A 24,000-nucleotide genomic window follows, 5' to 3' on the forward strand; every position below is an offset into this window, starting at 1 on the left:
ATTCCATCCTGCTTCAATGACTATTGCCCTGTAGCACTGACCTCCATCATCATGAAGTGCTTTGAACAGCTAGTCATGTCTCACATTAAGTCCATCCTCCCCCCCACCCTGGACCCCTTTCAGTTTGCATACTGAGCAAAACGTTCCACAGAGGACGCAATCCGCTCTGCTCTCCACCCAGCCCTCACCCACCTGGAAAAAGCAGACTCATATGTGAGAATGCTTTTCATAGACTTTAGCTCAGCATTTAACACCATAATCCCACAACAACTGATCTGTAAACTGGACCAGCTGGGGCTCAACACCTCCCTCTGCAACTGGCTGCTGGACTTCCTCAGTGAGAGACCACAAGCAGTACGAGTCGGCAACAACACCTCGAGCAGCATCACACTCAGCACAGGGGCCCCCCAAGGCTGTGTGCTCAGTCCCCTGCTCTTCACCCTGCTGACTCACGACTGCACACCAACCTACAGCACCAATCACATGGTGAAGTTTGCGGACGACACAACTCTGGTGGGTCTCATCTCCAAGAACGACGAGACCCACTACAGGAAGGAGGTCAACCTTCTGACCACGTGGTGCAGAGACAACAACCTCCTGCTGAATGTCAGCAAAACGAAGGAGATTGTGGTCGACTTCCGGAGAGGCCACACCGAACACCCACCACTGACCATCGATGGTGCTGCTGTGGAGAGAGTGAGCAGCACCAAATTCCTGGGGGTGCACATCAGCGAGGACCTCTCCTGGACCACCAACACTGCATCACTGGCGAAGACAGCCCAGCGGCGCCTCTACTTCCTCCGCAAGCTGAAGCGAGCGAAAGCTCCCACACCAATCCTGACAACATTTTACCGAGGCACCATTGAAAGCATCCTGTCCAGCTGCATCACTGTGTGTGGCGGTAGCTGCACCGAACACAGCAGGAAAGCACTGCAACGCATAGTGAACACAGCTGGTAAGATCATTGGTGCCCCACTCCCTTCCCTGCAAGAGACTTACTCCACCCGCCTCACCCGAAAAGCTACCTCGATTGTGAGCGACGCAAGCCACCCCGCACACAGTCTGTTCAGCCTCCTGCCTTCTGGAAGAAGGTATAGGAGCCTCCGTGCCCACACCACCAGACTCACGAAAAGCTTCATACCCCAAGCTGTCAGGAAGCTAAATTCTCTCCCCTCACTTCCCCCAGCCACATCCTCCAAGCTGTCAGGAAGCTGAAACCTTGTGCATCCATCGTTTCACATAGAACTTGTGAAACGATGGATGCACAAATCTGATTGTAAAGTGAACATATGTTCATTTTCATGAACAGTTCGGGATTAATCAATTTGAACATGGTCAAAAGGTGCAGACAACCTTGAACTATGCATACAATGTATTTCTCAGATAATGTATAACATGTATTGATTTAGACTAATCTTAAAGGGTTAGGTATATATTTCTCAATTTATAGTCAGACGGTTCCTTACTTTGAAAGTAGTATGTGAGCCAGGAGAAACTGTAATCCATGGTTCACTTAAGTCATCGTTAGCAAAAAAAACAACTATTTTTTTGTTAGTCGTGGCTGAAGTTAGCTGAAGTTAGTAGTGGCTATTTAAACAACTCTGAACCATGGATTACAGTTTCTCCTGGCCCATAGACTACTTTCAAGGTAAGGAACCATCTGACTATAAGTATATAAAAATATATATATATATTGAACTAATCCTTTAAAAGCATGTATTGATAAGTTGTCTTAGTTTTGAAAAGATTAGGCCTAGTCCTACAAAAATATCTTTGCGTTGTCATATCTGTTTGCATTACGTTCACAATTACATTTTCTTCACCGGTCACTCAATTTCCAAATTACCAAATATCTTTCTCTGTTAGCCTACAACCGATTTATTAGCGGGGTTTTTTGGGGGGTTTTTTAAGCTAAAATATCTACATTATGCATAACTAAGCAGTCTGATTTTGGGGGGTGAAAACTAAGGATGAGAACTTGAAACCCAGATTATCTCAAGTGGGCCTTAGCCTTATCATCATGCGGGCAGTTAGTTTGGTCTCCTCTCTACAACACCCCCTGTACGGATAAACATGAACCATCATCCCAGTGCACCAAATGCAGTGGAGAGGTAGATCTAGGCTTGTTGTTTTAAGCAGGTATTGATTGCAACCCTCTGCTCTAACAAAACAATTGGAAGGGTCATAATGTGGTAACTAAGCCTTGGGGATGCTGTACACCAGAGTTTAGGCTACATGACATCTATTAGCCATGTTGTCTTTGAATGTAAGCATGTGTGAATGAGCAAACGTAAACACATTGATTGGTTATTGAGTGTCTGTTTCTCCTCTCCCCGTATAAGAGTTACTGTAGCCATTGCATCGGGTGCACTGACGGTCAAGTCCACAACATTACAGAGGCTCATGTTATGAATGGTCTTAACTTAAATGTTAGGCAACATTTGATTGCAACTAACTAGCCTTTACTTGTTTCAAATCAAGGTAAACCCAAAACTCATGTAATTGTAACAGCTGTTTCAGTGCTGGGCTAGAGCTAAAGTCTGCACACCCTTTCACCTTCAGGGACTGTTGGTGACCACTGCCTCAAGCCAAAGCTGCACTCCAAGGCATATGCTGTGTAACGTGAAAGGTTCCATGTCCAGAAAGAAAGTAAAAAAAAGCAATCTACTGTTAAAGCCACAATTTGTTATTCAAAAAAACAACAAAACGTCAGCCTGCCACTAAGGAATGGGGTTAGAGTAAAACATTGGAGTAAAACAGCAATATATTTTGTGTTATGATGGGGTAAGACTAGGCTTGGGCCAATAAGCACTACAACCTTCGGTACGTTTTCAGCCTACCTCAGATCATTCCTGTAACTTTTCAGTCTGGCTGCGAATGCAGCTGTAGGAATGTAGGCTAATTCAGTTGGCTTATAGCCTAACAAATTTGGGAATCATATTTCGTGAAATAACCGCAAAGCTCTAAGAAGCTAGACTGATAATGAATCAAATAAACACTACACATTCCGGTAACATTTCAGTCAGCAATTCACACAAGGAGGGGCACTACATCAGTAGTGGGGAATAATGGACATGTTTCCTGTACACTTGTTTTTTGAATGAAGGTATTACCGGTGTAGCAGGTATTTTGGTGGGCAGGTATACCTGTTTGAGAATTCATCCTCCAGGAAAGTCAGAACAAATATTCCAGCAAATAATATGGCTAAATTCCAATATACTGAGAGAAAAAGTACATTTTCTTGGAAAGGGTATTATTTTTATTAATGACATTGTGAACAAGGAAAGTAAAATTATGTCACACAAGCAACTAACAAAAGTGTATGGAGGTGTATGATCAATACAAATATTTAACCAACTCACTGCAGCTTTGCCACAAAAATAGAAGTCAAATACTCAAAAGAGAAAGGAATGAATTAGTCTGTCTGCCACACATTAAAAACCACAAATGGCTTAAAATGGTTATTATAAACCATAAAGACAACTATACCATCAATATTATCAAATTCAAGATAGTTGGGAACAGATTCTTGATATCCCAACACCATGCCATCTGGTTTATGAATTAATATATATACTGTTTTTAGATGGACAAGAATGATGCCAAGCACCACATCCACACACAGAGCTTGTATACTGTGGTTTAAAACAGATCAGTACTCAGTATTGGCCGAAACTCAAAGTTCAGTTCTCAGAATCTGTATCAGCAATGACAAAGTGCTATCGATGCATCCCTACCCTTAACATTGGCATACATTTTTAGAGCTGCATACGGTTTCCCTTAGCAACTCCCCTTCCCCACTGCCTTTCACCATGTCGAGATTATTGTGTACCAATATGCTTCTTTTTATGTTATGTGCTTTGTTTGTGTTTGGTTTATATATGATGCATAGTGTGTTGATACCTTGGTGACTTTAAAACTTAATAAACTTGAAACTTACATATACAGTTCCCTGCGTAAGTAATGGGACAGGACAGCATTTTTTCTTCTTTCGTCTCTATACTCCAAAAGTTTAAAAATCAAACAATTACTATGACAATTACTACTATTTTATGCATAGTACCCCCATTTCAGGATACCTAAAATGGGACAGATTTATCAATGTCCAAATTAAGAACTCATGTTTAGTGGACAATCCTTTGCATGAAATAACTGCCTGAAGTTCTAGTGGCAGCTATACATGCCCAAACATAACACACCCTGCACCATGTCTCACAGATTCGTTTTTTTTCTCCAAACTTTCCTCATGCAATCACTCTGGTCTATGATAATATTCATCTTATCTGTCCACAAGACCTTTTTCCAGACCTCTGCATGCTTTTAGGTACTTTTTTAGCAAACTGTAACCTGACTATCCTTTTTGAGGATAACTAGTGGTTTGCACTAGTGGTTGAGAGTGATGGAGTAGTAAGTTCTACCCCACTAAAACCACTAGCACAACCAACTCTACCACTGTGAACCACTCAACCAACCAACCCTCTATCCACTCCTGAACTACCCCAAACTCATTCTATCTATCTTCTACCTTCTATATTTCCATCTTTATGTCTACCTAACCTTTCAACTACCTAGCCATCATCCTTTCACCAGTCACTGCTGCTTTACCCAGTATAACCCATATTGATTAACCTCTTAATTATTGATCTATCCATTCACCCACCCATCCACCCAACCAACCATCCATCCATCCATCTAAACCATCTTTAACTTTGTCCACTACCATACTACCTCATCTATTTATCTATCTTTCCCTCATCTATCTAATTACATCTGTCTATCTACAATATCTATTGATCTCAGTGGTGTTTTTACATTGGGGCATGTTTGGCAGTGCCCCACCAAAGGTGGTGCTGTGGTGCAAGATGCTTGTTACATCTGAACATTGTGGCAACATGTATTTTATATTTAATTCAAAATAGTGATTCAATGGTGAAATTGGTGTGTACAAATATAATAAACTTGACTCACAATCCTTATAGTGCTGTTTTGGAGTAATTTCTCTAGTGTGTGGGTGCTCGCGCTGAAGACTGTGCTCCATGTCCTATCTTCTCTGCTGTGGGGCAGCGGAGCACTCTGCTCCATCGTTGCTAGGGGAACAACGTGAGCATGACTGGCGTAAGCAGGGAAAACCTCTCACAAATTATATTGGGTGGAGGGGCAGAAATGTTTCTGCCCCTATAAATTCTGCCTAGCAACAGGTGGCGAAAAAATATTAAACGCTAATGTCGTTAACATGGCCTGGCAGGAAATAATCACAAAGCAATTTAGTTGATCTACTGTCTGTCGCTAATGCTAGCTAGCTAAAGTTTAGTACATTGCCTTTGGAAGAGAAGTTAGAGATAAAACGTTGAGGGCCACACAGACCAGAAGACTTGGTCCTGCTTCAGGCTGGGGATAAAATGACCCGTACGTTCAAACAGGAATGGTTTGACAAAAAGAGATGGCTAACCGCTAGCACCTCGAAACATGCGCTGTTTTGTTTCCCATGTATGCTTTTTGGTGGAGACTCTGTTTGGGCATCGGCTGGATTCAAAGACATTAAACATCTGTCAGAAAGAACAACGAAGCATGAAAGCTCTGCGTCCCATCTGAATTGTGCCACGAAATTGGGTTTACTGGGGCAGGTCAACATCCAGGCACAACTAGATGGTGCATATCGCCGGTGCATCGTGGAGCACAACAAACAGACTAAGGAGAATCGGTTTGTTCTGGAGAGGCTGATCACTTGCATCAAACTCTGTGGGAAGTGCAAAATGGGTTTGCGTGGTTACGACTCACTAAACCCAGGCATTTTTAGGTGCATTTTTGAGACGGTGTGTGAGGGGGACACCAGGCTCAAAAGACACTATGACGAGCAGCCTTACTTCAAGGGGACATCTAGCACCATTCAGAATGAACTCCTGGATTGCATGTATGAGGTCGACAGTGAGGAAGTGACCAAACAATTGAGAGAGACCCATTTTGTCGCTGTCCAGGCAGATGAAATTACCAATATATCATGCAAATCCCAAATGGTCATAGTGTTGAGATACATGGTAGACAACACTGTCACGGAGCGATTCCTAGAGTTCATGGAAGTGAAGGATAAAACTGCCATTGGCCTTTCCAACAGGATCAAACAAGCCCTTGAGCCCCTGGGGCTGACTGACACACTCATTGCACAAACATACGATGGGGCAGCAGTGATGAGTAGTAATGTAAGCGGCGTGCAAACACTGATGAAGGTGACCTACCCAACCGCAATATTTGTGCATTGCTACGCCCACCTAAACCTAACCCTGCAGCAAGTATGTGCATCCAGGTGTTCTTTGCAGATTTAGCTGCTTTTGCCACCTTCTTTTCAACCTTGCATATAAAAGAACGGCTATTCTGGCGGAGACATCACACAAGCGTATCCCGCGGCACAATCACCCGGCACATGATTGAACTTTAAAAGCAGGACCGTTAATGTGGTATGGGAGAGTCTGGACGAGATATTGGAGTGTTTGGATCACATTCACACTCAACCTGGATGGGACAGGGTGACCATCAGCGAGGCATATAGCCAGTCCATGCACTTGCGGGACCCAACGTTTCTCCAACTGCTGCAGTTCTTCGCCAAAGTCATGCCAGAAGTGGATGTTCTGTGTAGCGTCCTACACAAAAGAGCGTGAATCGTGCAGTGGAGAGCTTCAAAGTGAACGTGAAAGAAATGAGAGAGAGAGCAGATGTAATTACTAACCAAGCTGGCGAGGGCGCAGCTAAACGCAGGAAAACAAACAAGACTGCAGTGATGAAGGAGGCCTGCGACACCATGATTGCTCAAGTGAAGGACCAGTTCTCCAAAAGTGACCATCTTATTGCAGCACAGCTGGTGGACTGCTCACTGTTCCCGAAGTTTGTACTGTCATTCCCATTGGCCCAACTCAGCTGTGCTATGAATGGCCCACAGCCCTTAACAACAAGGAGAAGTTGCAAACAGAGCCTGCTGCTCTCTACCACACTGAGCTGCATACAGGAAAATCAGCATTGTCTCTATTCCAGACGATTCACGAAAACAACCTGCAAGAGGCCTTGTCTGAAACCTGCACTCTGCTAAGGATCATCATCACAACTCCCATGACATCCGCCGAGTCAGAGAGGAACTTTTCAACATTGAAGAGGATGAAGACATTCGCAAGAAACAACAGCGACTGAACGCACTTGCCATGCTTTTCATTGAAAATCCATTGATCCAGGGACAGATGGATTTCAACAGTAAAATCATTGAGAGATTTGCTCACACAAAAAACCGCCGCGCTACCTATTCAAGTGAGCTGGTTTGTTTGGACATGTATGACAAATGGACATTGCTCCGTTCACTGTAGACTATATTGCTTTTGTTTTGCAGTAATTTTAAACGTGTTATACTGGCTGTGATATAAAGTGGAGGACTAAATGTTACGTGTAGGCCTAATGCCTAGACCTTTGATGGGCACACTTCTTACTTGTCGCTTTCAGTACCCTGGACAGGGCTCGGGTTGTGTATTCATATAGCTCTGTTAATTAGCCTAGCCTACTTTGCGTGTGTTAATGTGGCTTTTGTAGTGTGTTATAGCCTCTGCTCTCACGATACTTATTTGACATTTAAAGAAGTACAATTTCTAAAACTTGATCAAACTTTCCTACAAGTTATCAATGTGCCGCATGCTTGTATTTTGATAAAGCATGCACTTTATTGAAGACACATGTCTGTCTCATGTTTTTACTTTATTGCAGTATATATATAACCTCAATGTAGCGTTCTGTGTCACGCTGATCGCTGAAGTGTATTCAGTTTTGAAATCTTTCTGCTGCCTAACACTCACAGCGCAGCCAGAAATGCCATGCTAAAATCGCCACTGATCGATCTAACCTTCCCTCATCTATCGATCTATCAATTCATCCAACCAACAGACCAACCAACCAATCATCTTTATCGGCTACCATAATAAGACTCTCTCACTTTCTTTCAGCTACCCAGAAAATCTATCTATCTATCGAAACATCTTTAAACCTATTCCACTACGAAAATAACACTTTGCAAACCCACAAAGTGTCTTCTATAACTTATTTTTCTAGTTATTATTATTACTCCAATCCTTCCAATTTTTCGGCATGCTATTCCTCCTACAGCTTTTAAGCTACCAATCAAATTTAAAATGTGCAGAGAGGTCTAACTTGAAACTCATTATACTTTTTAAACTATTCAGCTTTTTCAACTCAAAAACGACTAACATAGTGGAATGTTGATTTAGGCCTACATTCGGAGAGCCGCACTGCAATGGCCATGGAACTTTCACAACTCTTGAAAACAACAGGAGACCTGCAGAACACATTCTTAGAATGATTACACAACAATGCACTTTCTTGGCTACCAGTTCGACCCCACTGAAACCACTCTCAACCACTCAACCCACTCCACTGAACTACTCCAGGCTCATCCTATCTAACCTCATACAGTGCCTTCAAAATGTATTCAGACCCCTTCACTCTTTCCATATTTTGTTGTGTTGCAGACTCAATTTAAAATGGATTAAATTAAAAGAATTTGCCATCAATCCACACACAATACGCCAGAACGACAAAGCTAAAACATGTTTTTAGAAATTTCAGTAAATTTATTAAAATTAAAATACAGATTAAAATACCCCATGTACATAAGTATTCAGACCCTTTGCTATGACACTCTTAAAATTAGCCAAAATGCAAAAATGTCATCAACAAATCACTCAATAAGTCGAATTGAGTCCATCTTAATGCAAGGATAATAGTAAGATATTATTCCTAAATTACATGAACTATTATCCTTGCATTAAGATGCACTCAATTCAACTTATTGATTGATTTGTTGATTAATTTTAAGAGTGTCACAGCAAAGGGTCTGAATACTTATGTACATGAAGTATTTCTGTATTTCAATTTTAATAAATTTAGTGAAATTTCTAAAAACGTGTTTTCGCTTTGTCATTCTGGGGTATTGTGTGTGGATTGATGGCAAATTCTTTTAATTTAATCCATTTTAAATTGAGTCTATAACGCAACAAAATGTGGAAAAAGTGACTTTTCTTTTCAGGTTTCCCTATCCAGACTGCTTCAGATTTGTCTTGATTTAACTTTGCTCCAGAAACTAATTCACACGATAAAATGTTCTTTTATAACATAAAATTCCTCTTATGATTGAATAAAAACTGTAATGTTGTCCGTGTATGCTGAGATGATGTCTCTTTCATTTCTAAAAAAATAAACTGCTTAACTCCTCTTCTTATGTTTACATCTTCTGTTAATATTCATTTGGCATATTGTCTTTGCATACATGCATCTAATCATGTTAATAAAAGCTATGGGGCTATCCTTTCATCAGTCACTACTGCTTCACTCAGTGTAACCCATACTGATTAACCTCTCATCCATCTATCCTCTCTTTCATCTATCCCTTCATCCAACCAACCAACCTCTCACTTTCTTTCAACTGCCCAGAAAATCTTCATCAACCCTGATAAAAAGCTTTCTGATATCCATCAATCCAACAAACTATTAAGCTTTTTGTAACTCCAAAAACTCTCGTCCGGTTAACCAACAAATTCTACCACTCAACCAACCGACTCTCTACCCACTCCACTGAAGTACCCCAGGCTCATCCTATTTATCTATCTATCCATCCAACCACCCAAAACATCTCTAACTTTATCCATGACCATAACAAGACAATCTCACTTTTTTTCAACTACCCAGCAAATCTATCTATCAAAACATCTTTAAAACCTTTTCCACTGACAAAATAACACTTTGCAAGCCCACCAACTTTCTTCTGGAACTTTTTTCTAATTATTATTATTATTCAAATGTTTCAGATTTTTGGTATGCTACTCCTCCTACAGCTTTTAAGCTATTCACACCAATCAACTTTAAAACATGCAGAGAGGTCTAACTTCTATCATTGTTACTGCAACTGCTGTGGCACTTTCACAACTCTAGAATAAAAACAACAGACCTGCAGAACACATTCTTAGAATGATTCCACAACAATACAATCTCTTACCAGTTTGACCCCACTGAAACCACTGACAACCAAACAACCCTCTACTTACTCCACTGAACTACCCCAAGCTCATCCTATCTGTCTATCTATATATTACCTTATAACATACTATCTATCTAAGCTATCTTTCCAACCTTATCTCTGTCAAACCTTTCAACTACCAAGAATCTTCCTTTCACCAGTCACTACTGCTTAACTCAGTACAATCCATACTGATTAACCTTTTAATTGTATTTATCTAGCGATACCTCCCGTCTCTCATCTATCCATCCATTCATCCGAGCAACCAACTAACCATCCATCTAAACCATCTCTAACTTAACCGCTACCATAATAAGACTCTCACTTTCTTTCAACTATCCAGAAAATCTTATCAACCCTGATAAAAAGCTTTCTGATACCTATTAAACTTTTTAAACTATTACGATTTTTGTAACTCCAAAAACACTCATCCGGTTAACCAACCAACTCTCTACCCACTTCATGAGCCATTGGAGTGGCTCATCCTGTCTGTCTGTCTGTCTCTGTCTGTCTGTCTATCTATGTATCTAACATGTATGTATCCATGTATCTAGCATCTATGTATCTAACTATGTATGACCTTCTAAAATACTATCTTTCCAACCTTATATATATATAAAACCTGTCAACTACCTGGAACATCCTTTCACCAGTCACTACTGCTTCACTCAGTATAACCCATACTGATTAACCTCTTAATTGTTTTGATCTTTCTATACCCTCCCTATCTCACTTTCTTTCAACTCCCCAGAAAATATTAATCAGCCCTGATAAAAAAAGCTTTCTGATACCTATTAAACTTTTTAAACTATTAAACTCTTATCTAGTTAACCAACTAACTCTCCCACTCTCAACCACCTGTCTACCCAGTCCACTGAAGTACCCATGGCTCATCCTATCTATCACTTTATCTGCTACCCTAAGACAATCTCACTTTATTTTAACTCACCAGCAAATATATCTATCCATCGTCCAAACCATCTTTAAACTTTCTTCTACTATCAAAATAAGACTTTGCAAGCCCACGAAGTGAAGTAAGAAAAGGTTAGCATGCAAATTTTCAAACAATGAGCAACTGTCAAGCTTAAAAACCATGTTAGCTAGCTAGTTAGTATTCCTACAGCTTTTATTCCCAGGATATTCTAATTAATCAAGGTTACATTTAAAAGGTAAAACTGTGATGGTTAATGTTATAATCTTAGCCAACTAGCGATGCTAACAAGATTGTATGGAATTATGGGGCTAGCTTTCTAGCTAACAAATGAGGATACAGACACGCAGCTAGCTTACATAGCAAACTAGCATACATCCATTGCATGAACAACCTATTCAGCTATGTAATAAAAACACTGTAATCTATTTAGGACGTAACTAGCTAGCTATGCTCAGTTGTTAATTATCCAAAGATCACAAGGCTGGTGTGTGTGTGTGTGTGTTACCAGACAAAGTTAGCTTGCTAACGCTAGTCTGCTAGGGGGATTGGAGGTTATAAACTTATCATAATAACTCGAACAGAATGATTACATATGAATATAATAATGTCAATAAAACAAATAGTCTTTACCTGGTGGGATTCAGGAATAATTTCGTGGCTGTATTCAGCAGAGAAATACGTTTCAAACATAAAAGTGACATTGAGAACGCCATGATTTTGTCAACACGGCGTGACAGCTAACCTAATGTATGGAGTCCGGGGAGGCTCAAAAAGCAAGGTTACGGTATGTGAGTTCTGGTCTAAATTATGAATGTACGACTGATTCATTCATCTTTGTCTTCTTTTACCCTATTCATTACCCGTTTTCGGTGTTACTGTAAGTATAACTTGTTAATTATGTCTACTGATTCCTCTTTTATCTCTATTCTTGTTTAATTTGTTCCCATGAGGGAGGTGATGGATTTGGGTTTCATTGATGGGTAGGCTACAAAAAATAGTCATATTATTTTGTATTGAATCATCGGAATAGTATTGGAACCAACGGTAGGCCCAAAGAAGTAGAAAAGATCATAAGAGTTTCATAATGGGTTTTATGTACAGTGGTTGAATATGCAATGTAATTAGTAGAGTATGATGCTAGTACAACCCACCTCTCAATACCTAAATGGCAATGCTGCTGTAGGGCTGGGACACTCCCAGGCTGGTCAGTCAGAATATTATTTAACTGTACAAACATTTCATACTCGCTGCAAGGGCTGTATCTTAATGATATTGTGACTGTATACGGGAAAAGTATTGAACTTCTTGTAACTTATTCCTTGATACTTCAATGTGAAACATGTCTGTCTGGTATAGGCGCATAAACTATGGAGCTCAGAGGCAGGCACTGTTTCAAACTGTATTGAACGATTTAATTCATTGTTGTAGTGATGTTGGTACAAATGGTTGTATCTAATAATTTGTTTTCTACAGAAATATAGTATAATATACTTAATGATCATGCTAAGTATTCAGGAAGTTTTTTAGGTAACCAGTAAAGAGAAATGTTTAAGGAAAAAAAAAACGTTTATTGTTTCACTCTTCATATCTGTACAAATACCATCAAACTTTGTATGTACATATGACATTTACATAAAAAAAATACAAAACTATATATTTATAACTGAATTTTGTATTTCTCATTCTGAATACAACGTGAGAAAAGCAAAGTGATAAGGTTTGATATTGTGTTAAGTACTGCCGTATATCATCTTATACGTGTGAGATGCAAGAGCAATATGGAGCAAAACATTGGCAAAAAGACAGCACACAAATGTTAATGGCACATTTTGAAGAAAAAAAAATCAAGTATTGTCCAAAATCCATCTCTGTTCTAAAGTGGAAAGAATACTGCTATTGAATGATGTCTAGGGTTGGACATCTCCATTGGGGGAGAACATTGTTGAGGAGTAACTTTGAGAAGGGAAAGAAATTGCTCATTTTTTATTACCATGCTGCACCATATAAAGTACCTTTGAAGAACCATTGAGAGAATCCCTTTGGTCAGTTATTGTTGTAAACAAAACCAGAAACATTTCTGTACATTAATGATTGACAGATTCCCAATAAATAAACACACAGGCTAAACATGCATTTATGTGTGAAATAAACATCTGTGATAAAGATTTGACAGTGATAAGCAGATTTGTACAGCTCAGGGAATGCAATTTACAGCTTGCAGAAGACTTATACTTTACACGGTACCTGACAAATAAATAACACTGCTTCTCTTTGGACAAATATATTTCTTCATAAAAAAAAAGAAAGGAAAAAGGACAACAATGAAAAACAAGTGGTAACACAATTTAACATGGTAGATAGTAAGCCTGACATTGTAAATGTATAAATTATAAAACACAAACACAGTATAAATAAACCTATAGCAGACTGAACTATATGTATACTTCCTTTTTTTTCTTAAAAAAATAAATAAGCATACACATATGTACAGTATGGACATGATTCCTTGCCCAAGGACTGTTCCCCTAGTGATGGCGGCCTATCCGTCCAGTAAAGAAGATAAATGGATGTATGCCATGTAGTCCGGGTCCTCATCATCCTCATCTTCCTCCTGGTCTTCCGTAATGGCTATATGGGAGAATATATGGTAGCTGTTGTATGAATAAGGACCACAACAGCGCAGAATATCACTGAATGTTCTCAAAGCCACAATATAGCCTTGTGTTGTTTTGTTTTAGGTGACTTGGCAGTCTACAATGCACTATGGCATCCCCAATTATGCAACACCATTTAACATAATCTAGGAAGTCAGAACTGCGACAAGAGAGAGAGGGGGCAATCTGAGAGGTTCAATGGCTCAGGTCTTTTTTGGCAGATTCCTGAAAGCAGACAAACACAAATGTTCTAGTGTTCTAGGATTTGCTTGTTTCATTCTTGTTTATGTCTCCTTTTGCTTTAGACATACAGTTGCTGCCACTGGGAGGGATGACTCTCTGTGTCGCAGCCTGACCTTAGCAAGCAGGTCAATGGTCAACAACACAACTTTGAGGTATTTTTTCTACAGAAGAGTTTTACAATTGGAAATGAAAAAAGCACACAGGCAAGAGCAACAATACAAACAGGCAGTCCCTCATAAATCCAAATGGATCAGTTTTTGATATATTCGGATAGACAACACATTCACTACAAACGGCACACAAAATCAGCTGGTACATGTTAAATGTTTTCTAATGGCAGATGAATAAGAGAGCATTGTTCTACAAGCTTCTTCTGCTTATCCTGCAAACTGTGAAATGCCACTTTTATTTGACCCATGAGGTGATCATAAAGTTGGTCCCTTGGACTTATTTGCATACCTTAAGGCACAGTTACATTAAGGTAGTCAGTCGTACAAAAATGTATGAAGTGGAGGAAATCAAGATTTATTCATGATGAAAATGAAATGATTTCATCAAACATTCTTTGACATATAGCGACTTGGAATGTAATTTTTATCATTCCCTCGAGGGTATTGAAAAATTTGATAGCAGTCCCAGTTGTTGAGCACATAATGTCTCGTACTGATAAAAAATAGGTAGTCTATGTGTTAAGGTTAACCTTAAAGTCATTTTAGCTAAAATGGCACCAATATTACTATCACCTTATGCAGATATATGAATGTATCTAACTGTATTCTCTTAATCCTTTAAATGTTGGCAGAGCAGTGTATGTCATAACAGACATAGTGCATTTTGAATTGATTGATTACAGCCGAAAGCAAAAAACATAAATACATGATTAACATGAAATTAGCATATGTGACCATGGAATTTACAAGCTGTAAAGATATGACCATTATGTGTCTCTCTAGATAAAACAACAACAACACTACGACAATGAAAAAACTGCATGAAACTTAAAGCAACCTGCTAGCAGAGGTAGCAGATCACTAAGATGATAACTCATCTAAACTTTTAAATATCACAATTTTTCTAACTGCAAAAGTTAGTCTTCATATATTTTTGTTAGTTTTATGAAGCATCTCAATGACTCCCAAAAAAGAGTCATTTGAACTATGTCTTTACCTATTGATATATGTGGTTTATTCACTTTTTTGTTTATTTATTTTGCAGAAAAAATGCAAAAAATAAACGAAAGCCAGCGACAAAGACAACATCATGCAAATTCTCCCATTCTCAAGTCCTTTTCGGTAGCTTAAGCTGTGCTGGGTAGGGCAGCGTGGGAATTTGCAGGGGGAGTCAAGAGGGGACAAGAGGGATTGCAAGGGGGGGGGTCTTTCTCTTGTTAATTACTTACAGTTGCAAGATCCTGTGTGTTTAATTTCCAGGAGTACCCCCAAAGAGCAGGCGGCCTGTTTCATGGCACATTCGCTGGGATATGTGGTGTTGTCACTGGCGCACACCGCCTCATCCGTCCGGCTCTCTGGACAGGCTTCGTTGCACAGGGCGCAGCGTCCTCGACTCATCCTTGAGTCCCACAGACACTTCTTCCCCGCACTGCATTGGATGTCCTCACACGACTTGGCCTCTGGAAGGAGATGGACCACAACCCAAACCTTTATCAGATGCATCACTACTAATACTGTGTTGGTTAGTAAAACAGTTATATGAAGTAATGTGGTAAGATATACCACAGTGAAGTATACCATTAGTGTTGGTATGATTCTTATGGGCTAGAACTCCATTTATGACTAATATGGGTGAGAATACATCCGGTTCAAATATTTGCTGACAAATACCCCACAGGACTTTTAATGTGGTGTAACATGGTGGCTAACATCAGGAAACAATAAGATGCTAATTTTCTTTAATAAACCTTAACAATTATAATAGTCCCAGACTTGTTTAATATACAGACCCTCCATTTTGGTGGTATATTAAATGTAAGACAATATTGAGTGTGCATTGTGGGAGTTTGAGCCAGAGCCAGAGCCAGGGGTCACAGTAAGGTTATTATGCTGCTGCTCTAATTAATGACTTACTGATGCATTTTCCCTCATATGCTACTCCAATGGATCTGCCAAGAAGGCACGTCGCCCTTCTCAAATGACAGGCACTGGCGTAGATGATCCCGTCGTTTCCACACAGATACTGCTCCGGCGACGTTACTTCGGGGCAAATCCGATTACACGTCACACAATATGCGTTATTTGTCTGGTCAACAACGCACGTGGAGCTGCCCGGGCAGAGGACATCACGGCATGTCTCTGTCAAATGAGAGAACATTTAGAAAATTAGACAAAAATGAAAGTGGTGGTCAATGTCTGCCGATTATAAAACGGTGTCACATTCAAATGACCACCCACCTGTGAACTGATATACGTTTCTGTAATGCAGTTGACCATTACGTGCAACACCATTAAATTATTAGCTAGAGATGCATATTAGGTGCCTTCTAACATGATATATCCGTGTACTTACTCTTGCATTTTCCCTGGTACTGAACTTCAAGGTCCGGGTGGCCCTTACATTTAGATTTCAGCAAAGCGCATTCGTCTTTGTACGTCTTTCCATCCGATCCGCACACAGGTCCTTTCCACGTGACGTTGGAGCAGTCTGGAGCGCACACGCAGCGTGGCTTACTTCTTCTATTCATTTTGCACCGCTTTCCAGGTCCGCAGTCCACATTGTCACAGGTTTCTACAATCAAATGGATTTGTATCTTATGACATGCAATGCAGTTAGGGGTAGGCATATAGTGCATTGGCGAGTCAATCCCTAGACAACCGGATTTTGGCATATTCCCCGAATTATTTGACCCATTACTATAAACGAAGATAAACTCTGTCTAAGGAATGATTTGCATTACAACCACAAGAAACCATTAAGAATGTGGGGAGGGATAACATACGCCATTAAGGTATTTACTATGTGAAATATGTTAACAACTCACCTTTGCAGGGTATGCAGTTGGGAGCTCCGCCGTTGAAGATCATCCACCTAAACAATGTGCTATTGGGCACATCCTCCTCGGTCCAGGACGTCCCCAGTCTTCCACTTCTGCAGCACTCTTCCCTGCTCATTCCAGGCATGTAAAGGACCTGGCAACGTCCGTTCTTCCCTTGCTGTAACCAGCAGTTTCCAGCTGTAAACACAAATAAAAAAGGTCATGTATTAAAGTCTGAAGCCGCTGACCCAGACACAAAACGTGTACAGTAGCCTGTATTATCTAAACGCTCCCTGTCCTTGTTTGTCGAACGTAATGCGACTGGTTGCATATCAGGTCATTCGTGGATACTCAACGACTGACAGCCGGTACGATAGAGTAGTTGACAAAATACTGGCTTCTTTGAAAAATTATCCTTTATTCTGCAACACGTTATCAAAGCGCAGACTGAGCTGTCTAGACAGTGTTATGTAGGCTATGCCAAAATCCCGCGTCGTTGGTGATTGACAGTCATCACGTTGTCTGCTTGGGGGCCCATCCACTGAATAATTGCTTTACACATCCTTGGTATCTACGCTATGGTGAGAGCATCATTGTGCAAACTTTGTTCCAAAAATGCATGAGCATCACGGATGCTGAACTCAGCGAGTCCCGCTCATCACTGTAATCGTCCAGACTTCACATGAACACCCCTTAACTTTGAGGTTTAGTGTGCACATTATGTAATTTATTTTTGATCAACTGTTTGACATGAAATAGTAAATGTCATTTAAGTTCCAAACACCTATAGGCAAAGTGACATTTTCTGTTTGCGTTGTCTATTTTTCATAGCTTAGGCAGTATCAGTTATGTTTTATTGTATTAACTAAGAGTTATCAATTATGATTATAATAGTGATCTCCAGTGGCAAACCGATTGGACATTCTGTCCTGCATGAATGAATGGTTTGCAGTCTTGAAATCGCAAAAATATTCTATTCACTCATAAAAACATGCGGTCACATTCCAAAAGTTTGACTTGTCTTGGCATACTATACAGCCCTTAGTCATTGAGCCACTCACTTGCGTCTCACAACATTACATAGCCTGCATGATGCTTGATTGCATGTGTATGAAATTCATGAAGCTGAATCAAATATTCCATGTAGAATGCAGATTTGGTGAACATGTCAGTTTCCAACTTCAAGCATTTTCAAATTCAACTGAAATGTTCCACGTGCCCCATATTTTGGCTTAAAAACTAGCAATAACAACACTGGAACTTCCCATATAGCACCTGTTTTATAGACATTCATTTATACACGCACTGTCTGATAGGAACTTCAAACTGGATGTGAAGAATGTAAACTCCCTTTGAAAAGTTTGCAACACTATCAGCGGTCCAATAGGCTACCTACACCAAGACGCAGTACATTGGCAATATGCCTTTTTTTAGACAGATGTGAAAATATACAACTTACCTTGAACTTTTTGATCTTCCATGAAATGACAGAGCCATATCAATAATAGGATCATACCCGGGTGGAGATGATGTTTCTGTAGCATCCTTAGCATGTTGGAGACTAAGTGAACTAGATATTGACACAAGCAGCGAAAAAGTAATCTGCTTAAGGTGGCAGTGTTGCATGAATGTCAGTCCGAGAATGCTGCCTCTCTTTTTAAATCTATAAGGGGTCTCGGGTCGACTATCTGTGGTGGGCGGTCTCCTATTCTGTGGGGGTGGGGAGAGAGAATTTTTTTCCAAAGTTCTTTCAATCCTCATCAGGTGACATCTTTAGACTCGCAACTTTCTCTGAATAGTTTAGTGAGGTACACTTGGTGGCAAATGTGTACGAGTTTATCTGTGTTAACGTAAAAAAAAAAAAGTTGTAATAACGGAGCAATAATGTAGCCTATTCATTTTGTCGTAGAGCAACGGCGGAAAACGACGCGCGCAAAGATAGAGCTTCAAAGAGAAGATCAATATTGATAAGCATCTTATAATAGCATATTTAAGACCTGTATTCTTTTAGTGCCATTGCGCGTTTCTGGTTGAATAATGAGCTTTAAAAGGGCACCACTAATGACCATAAACTATTTCTATCACGAAAACTACAACACCAGTGCCACAACTACTAATCACAATAAATAATTGGACTAATAATGATGATCTTGATAACAACAATCGTTAGGCCTAATGATAATGATATTATATATCAATATATTATTCACATGGAATAGTTGTCTAAGTCTGTGGACAGGCAATTCCTCAATTTCAGATTACTTGGTGATAACTGATATTTTTCTACCAACTGCAGATGAGTGTGTTAATCTTTTAATAAAAGGTGTCTATTCAAATGAACTGTCCATGAGCAGACAATAATAGATTTCAGAGTACAGGCAAGCTAATATTAGAACAGACAGTTGTTTGGGTTTCTTTCTCAGGTCAAGCTTTTAAATATATCCAAGCCTGTTTCCGAAGGGGCTTCAGAACGGAGAGTAGGGTATTACATGACAGTGAATGAAATACACTATAACCCCCCTCCCCCCTCCTCCACCCCCGTTCATTTAGAGGTCCGCGTGCGACCTCTTCAGCAGACTGCACGCTAAAACTGTGTGGCAAGACAAGTGCAATAAACTGACGTTTGTAGTTTGGCACGGGCAATTATTTGTCCACTCAATATAAGTGCATATACTGACATTCTTATAAAATGAGGATGAATTATATAAAGCTGTATTCTTCGAATTAATAATTTCCGGTAAAATTGTGCTCAACATTTTCTCTGATTGAAATACAACAGCGAATCTAAAACATTTTTATAGGCTAATGAGGATAACGTGTTCTTAAATAATGATTGACAGTGATATTTTTGCCACTCCTTCCAGCACGTGCCTAGTTAAAAAAAAGTATTAAGCCATTCGATGACGTGTCTAGTATTTGAATTATCCAGAAGGCTATATACTATTTACACATAACTATTGCTTTATAAAAATAATTCTGTATACCTGTGTATTTGGATTTGGGTTCATTTTGGGTGTGTTATCACATTTTCAATCCATTAGCATTCCTTTACAAAAGGCCTGGACAACAAAGTAAACACTATAGGACCATATTTTGGCCTTTAGACTAGGCCTACTGAATTGTAAGATAATATAGGCTACTACTGTTCAAATATTGTGTTTGAGTTTAAATTTAGAATTGCTGCTTTCTTTGCCCATTACCCAATCATAGCAATTCTCTGGCAATTGGCTTTATTTAGTAGGCCTTAAATCGGAGTGGATTAGGTAGGCTACATATAGGGTAGCCTATTTCAGAAATTAAACTATTTAAACGTTAAGTCACGAATGCAATGATTCACTCTTGAATATGCAATGGTAAGTAGTTTGCTACCTAGGTGTACAGAAGGTGGACAATTTTCGTTAACAGAACTAGTCTCTATCCGATTATAAAACACCAACATTTATGGAACATTAACATAGTTTTAAATGATTTTGAGCCGGTCACTGCCCGACCCTTTGAGCTATGTATTCAGGGTTCATTTAAGAGAGTCTCACACCTCATTAGTTTAAGAAATGCACTGCAATCTTTCTGAGAAATCAAAAAGGTAACCGGTTAATTTGCACTCTGCGTCCATCAAATGGACAACCTAGTCCATGCCAGTCGTAATAGATATTCCTTGCTTTTCATGATGGTGATTACCTTTCTGGCAAAATAAAGGTTGTAGGACTATCACATGCAATACGATTTTGAGTAACTCAGGTTTTGAGGATGTTCATTATAGTGTTGTTGCGTAATTCTATAATTTCATCAGCGTATCCAGAGAAGCCAATGAAGAGGGTAGACCTACTTTAGGCTCAGCTAAAACGAGTAGGTCATGATTTACAGGAATAATAACCTTTAAACATTCCAATATTATGGCTTTGGCTACTGTTTTCCTTTTATTCACACTCGGATTCCTTACTTGCACTGTGGATGTGCGTAATAGCTTACTTAATAGGCTATCATTTATCAATGTTGTTCAGTAGGCCTGTAGTTTCACTACTGAACTTTCTTGAAAGTTCTAACGTTAACTGCTACCATGCATCTCCAGTTATATGGTCATGATGATGAAGAAACAAATAAAAGATAGCCTACAAAACAACTCCAAGACTTGTGGTTTGAAGTCCGATTAAAGGTACCATGTGAATGAAACTGGATTACCAAGAGTTACTCCACCCTGTCAAATAACTTCACAAGAAATCGCATCTTGTTCCGCACCTTCAAACATAGTAGTATGAAGAAGTAGCCTTTTTTTTAGCCTGAAAACAGTTAAGCCTAGTTTGAAAGGAACATGATCTAATCAGGGTACAGAAGAGGACAGGGTGGTTAGAAGATGTCGCCAATACAATGCTGGCATCTGGTGGTGAAAACATACAAATACCTGCGGCATTCAGCGCTCATCGACGCTATGCACTTGTGGACATTCTGAGGCTTTATTTTTTTTTATCCTTAAAATCTGCCCTTGCCAATACCTCCAACGGCATTCGTCTATTTGTAAAATGAATATTGTATAGATCTAGGTCAAATACATAACAAATAACTAAGCAGTAATTAACTAAGTAACTCATGAAATTAGTCTTATTTTAAATGTATTCGACCCAGGTTTGATTTACATTTATGGGAGCAGCATTTCCGCTGTAGAAATGACACTATAGCCCAGAGGTATGCGCGTCTCAATACTACTAAACTACTATAGTCCGTGAAGCAGACATGACTGGTTCCTCAGCCGCATTCACACATTATTGACTTCAGCAGGTATCTGAAGTTGACAACTTCTACACTATTGGACACCCTAATATGGCAATACAAACATGTAGCCTATTTCTGGGTTAAGAGGATACATTTGTAGTGGTAGTGGAAAGGAGATATTTTTTCGGGGATCGGGGCGCACAAAATAATGTTGTAAATAAAGCTGATTTGGCTCTTCCAGGTAGAACACTTTAACGGGAGTTTAGTGGAATGTGTGTATATATATATATATATATATATATATAGTAAGTGGTAGTGAAAAGGAGAAGTGAAAAGTTTCGGTACGCACCTCTGGTCTTCATCATTGGATGGATGAAATAAATGTAAAGCTACTTTGTTTGTGATAATGTCTTAATTGCTACAATATACCAATACAATTGCAATGAAAACGAATTCATCAAATCCAATGACTTCCGCCGGATGGGAGACAGTATAGCTAGTAGGCTATACTTGTTACGTCTCGTTTATCTTGTTAGTTTGTTTATCTGTGTTTCATGTTATTCATTTATTGTTCCCTGTTTATTTTTGTGTCTCTCACCTTATCTCTCGTTTCAGACACTTCACTACCTGCCCTTGTGTGATTCCCGCCTGCCCGCTCTGATCGTCTGTGTCTCCCCTGTCTCGTTGCCAGTTCGTCTCTGTGCCTTTATGTCAAAACGTCCCAGCGATTTTCATAGTGATTTCTTGTCTTCCTGCTTTTTGATCTGAGTTAGATTTTCTGAGTTTGCCTTTTGCCTTTTCCCTGTTGGATTATCCGCCTCCTGTATGACTACCTGTGTACCATACCCTACCTTTGTCGTGAAATTCTAAGTTAAAATACTTTGAAATAAAATGCCAAAGAGCTGATGGTTTCTTCAGAGACTTTTAATACAAGTAACAAAAGTCGAGGTGGTTCGCGAAGCATCCTGTTGTTTGTCCCTCAGCACACCATGTTTATACAGTTTCCAATTTAGGAAATTTCTCAAATTTAGGTTCCATCCCTCATATGGAAATCATTCACACTTTCTGGCTGTTCGCCACCAATATCATTCACCTGGTTCCTATACCTCGTCACGGTTTGGTTTCACCTCCCATTTCTAAAGAGAGTTATCGGGTTGTTACAATATTGGTGGCGAGCCCATCGCAATTATCAAAAAGAATATTACAACTGATTAGTACTGTTCCTTTTCTTATCTTCTGGGTACTTGGTACCCCCTGGCTGTGCTCCTTTCATGCACCAACTTCTAGATACCTCTTGATACCACGCCCTCCATAAATCATTACTCCCTCTATCCATCAACCTGTTTTCTTATGGAACATTTATAATTGTTTTTCATAACTCACTTTTGGCCTCTTTGTCCTGTCTTATATGTTTATAATCCTCTTATGCTGTGGGTACCTGGTTCCTCTATACTCTGCTCCTTTCATGCACCAACTTCTAGGTACCTCTTGAATACCTCCATAAATCATCAACATTTATAATTGGTTTTCATAACTCACTTTTGCCCTCTTTATCCTGTCCTATATGGAATGTTTATAATTGGTTTTCTCAGTTTCCCATACCTCACTCTTGGCATCTTTGTCCTGTCTTGCTTGTTATGTTCTCTCTTTATTTGCTATAGAAATGTATTATACCTTGCCTACCCCTTTTTGGATATCTGCCTCTCTACGTATTGTCTACCTATGTACCGAACCCTTTTTCTGGAATTAAAGGATTATTCTTTTGGATTAAGCTTTTGTCCTGAGTTGTGCGATTGAGTCCTCTGCCTTGGTCTACAGTCATTACAGTACAAACTGGCCAACAATGGACTCTGACTTGGTGTGTGCTGCGCTTCAGACTCAGGAGAGACGGATTCTAGACGAATAACTCAATCTGCCTGGGGTTGAGTGGCCTGTCAGAGCGACATGAGGGCTTCCAGGCTTTCATTGGTGGTCAGGTTTGCCAGCTAGCCGATCAGATCCAGCAGCTGATGGCGGTCCTCAAGACTCTCGTCCCTTCTCCTCCCGTCCCGGCGCCAGTTCCAACCTGTGATCTCGCTCCTGCTTCTCTGTTCACACCACCAGCACCGACTCCTCACCTCTCTAGACCTGAGCGGTTCTCCGGGGATTCCATTAACTGTTGGGCATTCCTGGTCTAGTGTGGATTACTTTTTGAGCTACAGGCAGCGTCATTTCAGACGGAATGAGCCAAGGTGGCGTACATCATCACCCACCTCACCGGTAGATCACAGGCCTGGGCCACGACTGAGTGGGCAAGGGATTCGTCAGTCTGCTATTCCCTGGAGATTTTCACTAAATCTCTACGCAAAATTTTGCGATCATACAACCCCCGGTTGAGAGGCAGCAAGGGCACTCATGGGCCTGCGTCAGGGCA

General features: G+C 39.9%; 2 protein-coding genes across 2 annotated transcripts in view; both read right to left on the reverse strand.

The window, feature by feature from the left end:
• The window catches only part of ndufs4 (NADH:ubiquinone oxidoreductase subunit S4), a 37,538-nt gene extending 25,792 nt beyond the window's left edge, over positions 1-11,746 (reverse strand). Inside the window, exon 1 of the mRNA XM_083674240.1 lies at positions 11,625-11,746. Coding sequence (XP_083530366.1) covers positions 11,625-11,707 — 83 coding nt within the window. The 5' untranslated portion in view covers positions 11,708-11,746. The remainder of the gene's footprint in view (positions 1-11,624) is intronic.
• Positions 11,747-12,699: 953 nt separating this feature from the next.
• Positions 12,700-18,433, reverse strand: fsta (follistatin a; the record flags this gene model as incomplete). The annotated part of the gene is made up of 6 exons (XM_083672748.1): positions 12,700-13,622; positions 15,291-15,521; positions 15,976-16,200; positions 16,415-16,633; positions 16,887-17,078; positions 18,340-18,433. 6 exons carry the CDS (start codon positions 18,431-18,433, stop codon positions 13,534-13,536), a joined length of 1,050 nt encoding a protein of 349 aa, XP_083528874.1. The 3' UTR covers positions 12,700-13,533.
• Between the last annotated feature and the right edge of the window lie 5,567 nt (positions 18,434-24,000).

Source organism: Argentina silus, assembly GCF_951799395.1.
Source record: "Argentina silus genome assembly, chromosome: 7".
Classification (NCBI taxonomy): domain Eukaryota; kingdom Metazoa; phylum Chordata; class Actinopteri; order Argentiniformes; family Argentinidae; genus Argentina; species Argentina silus.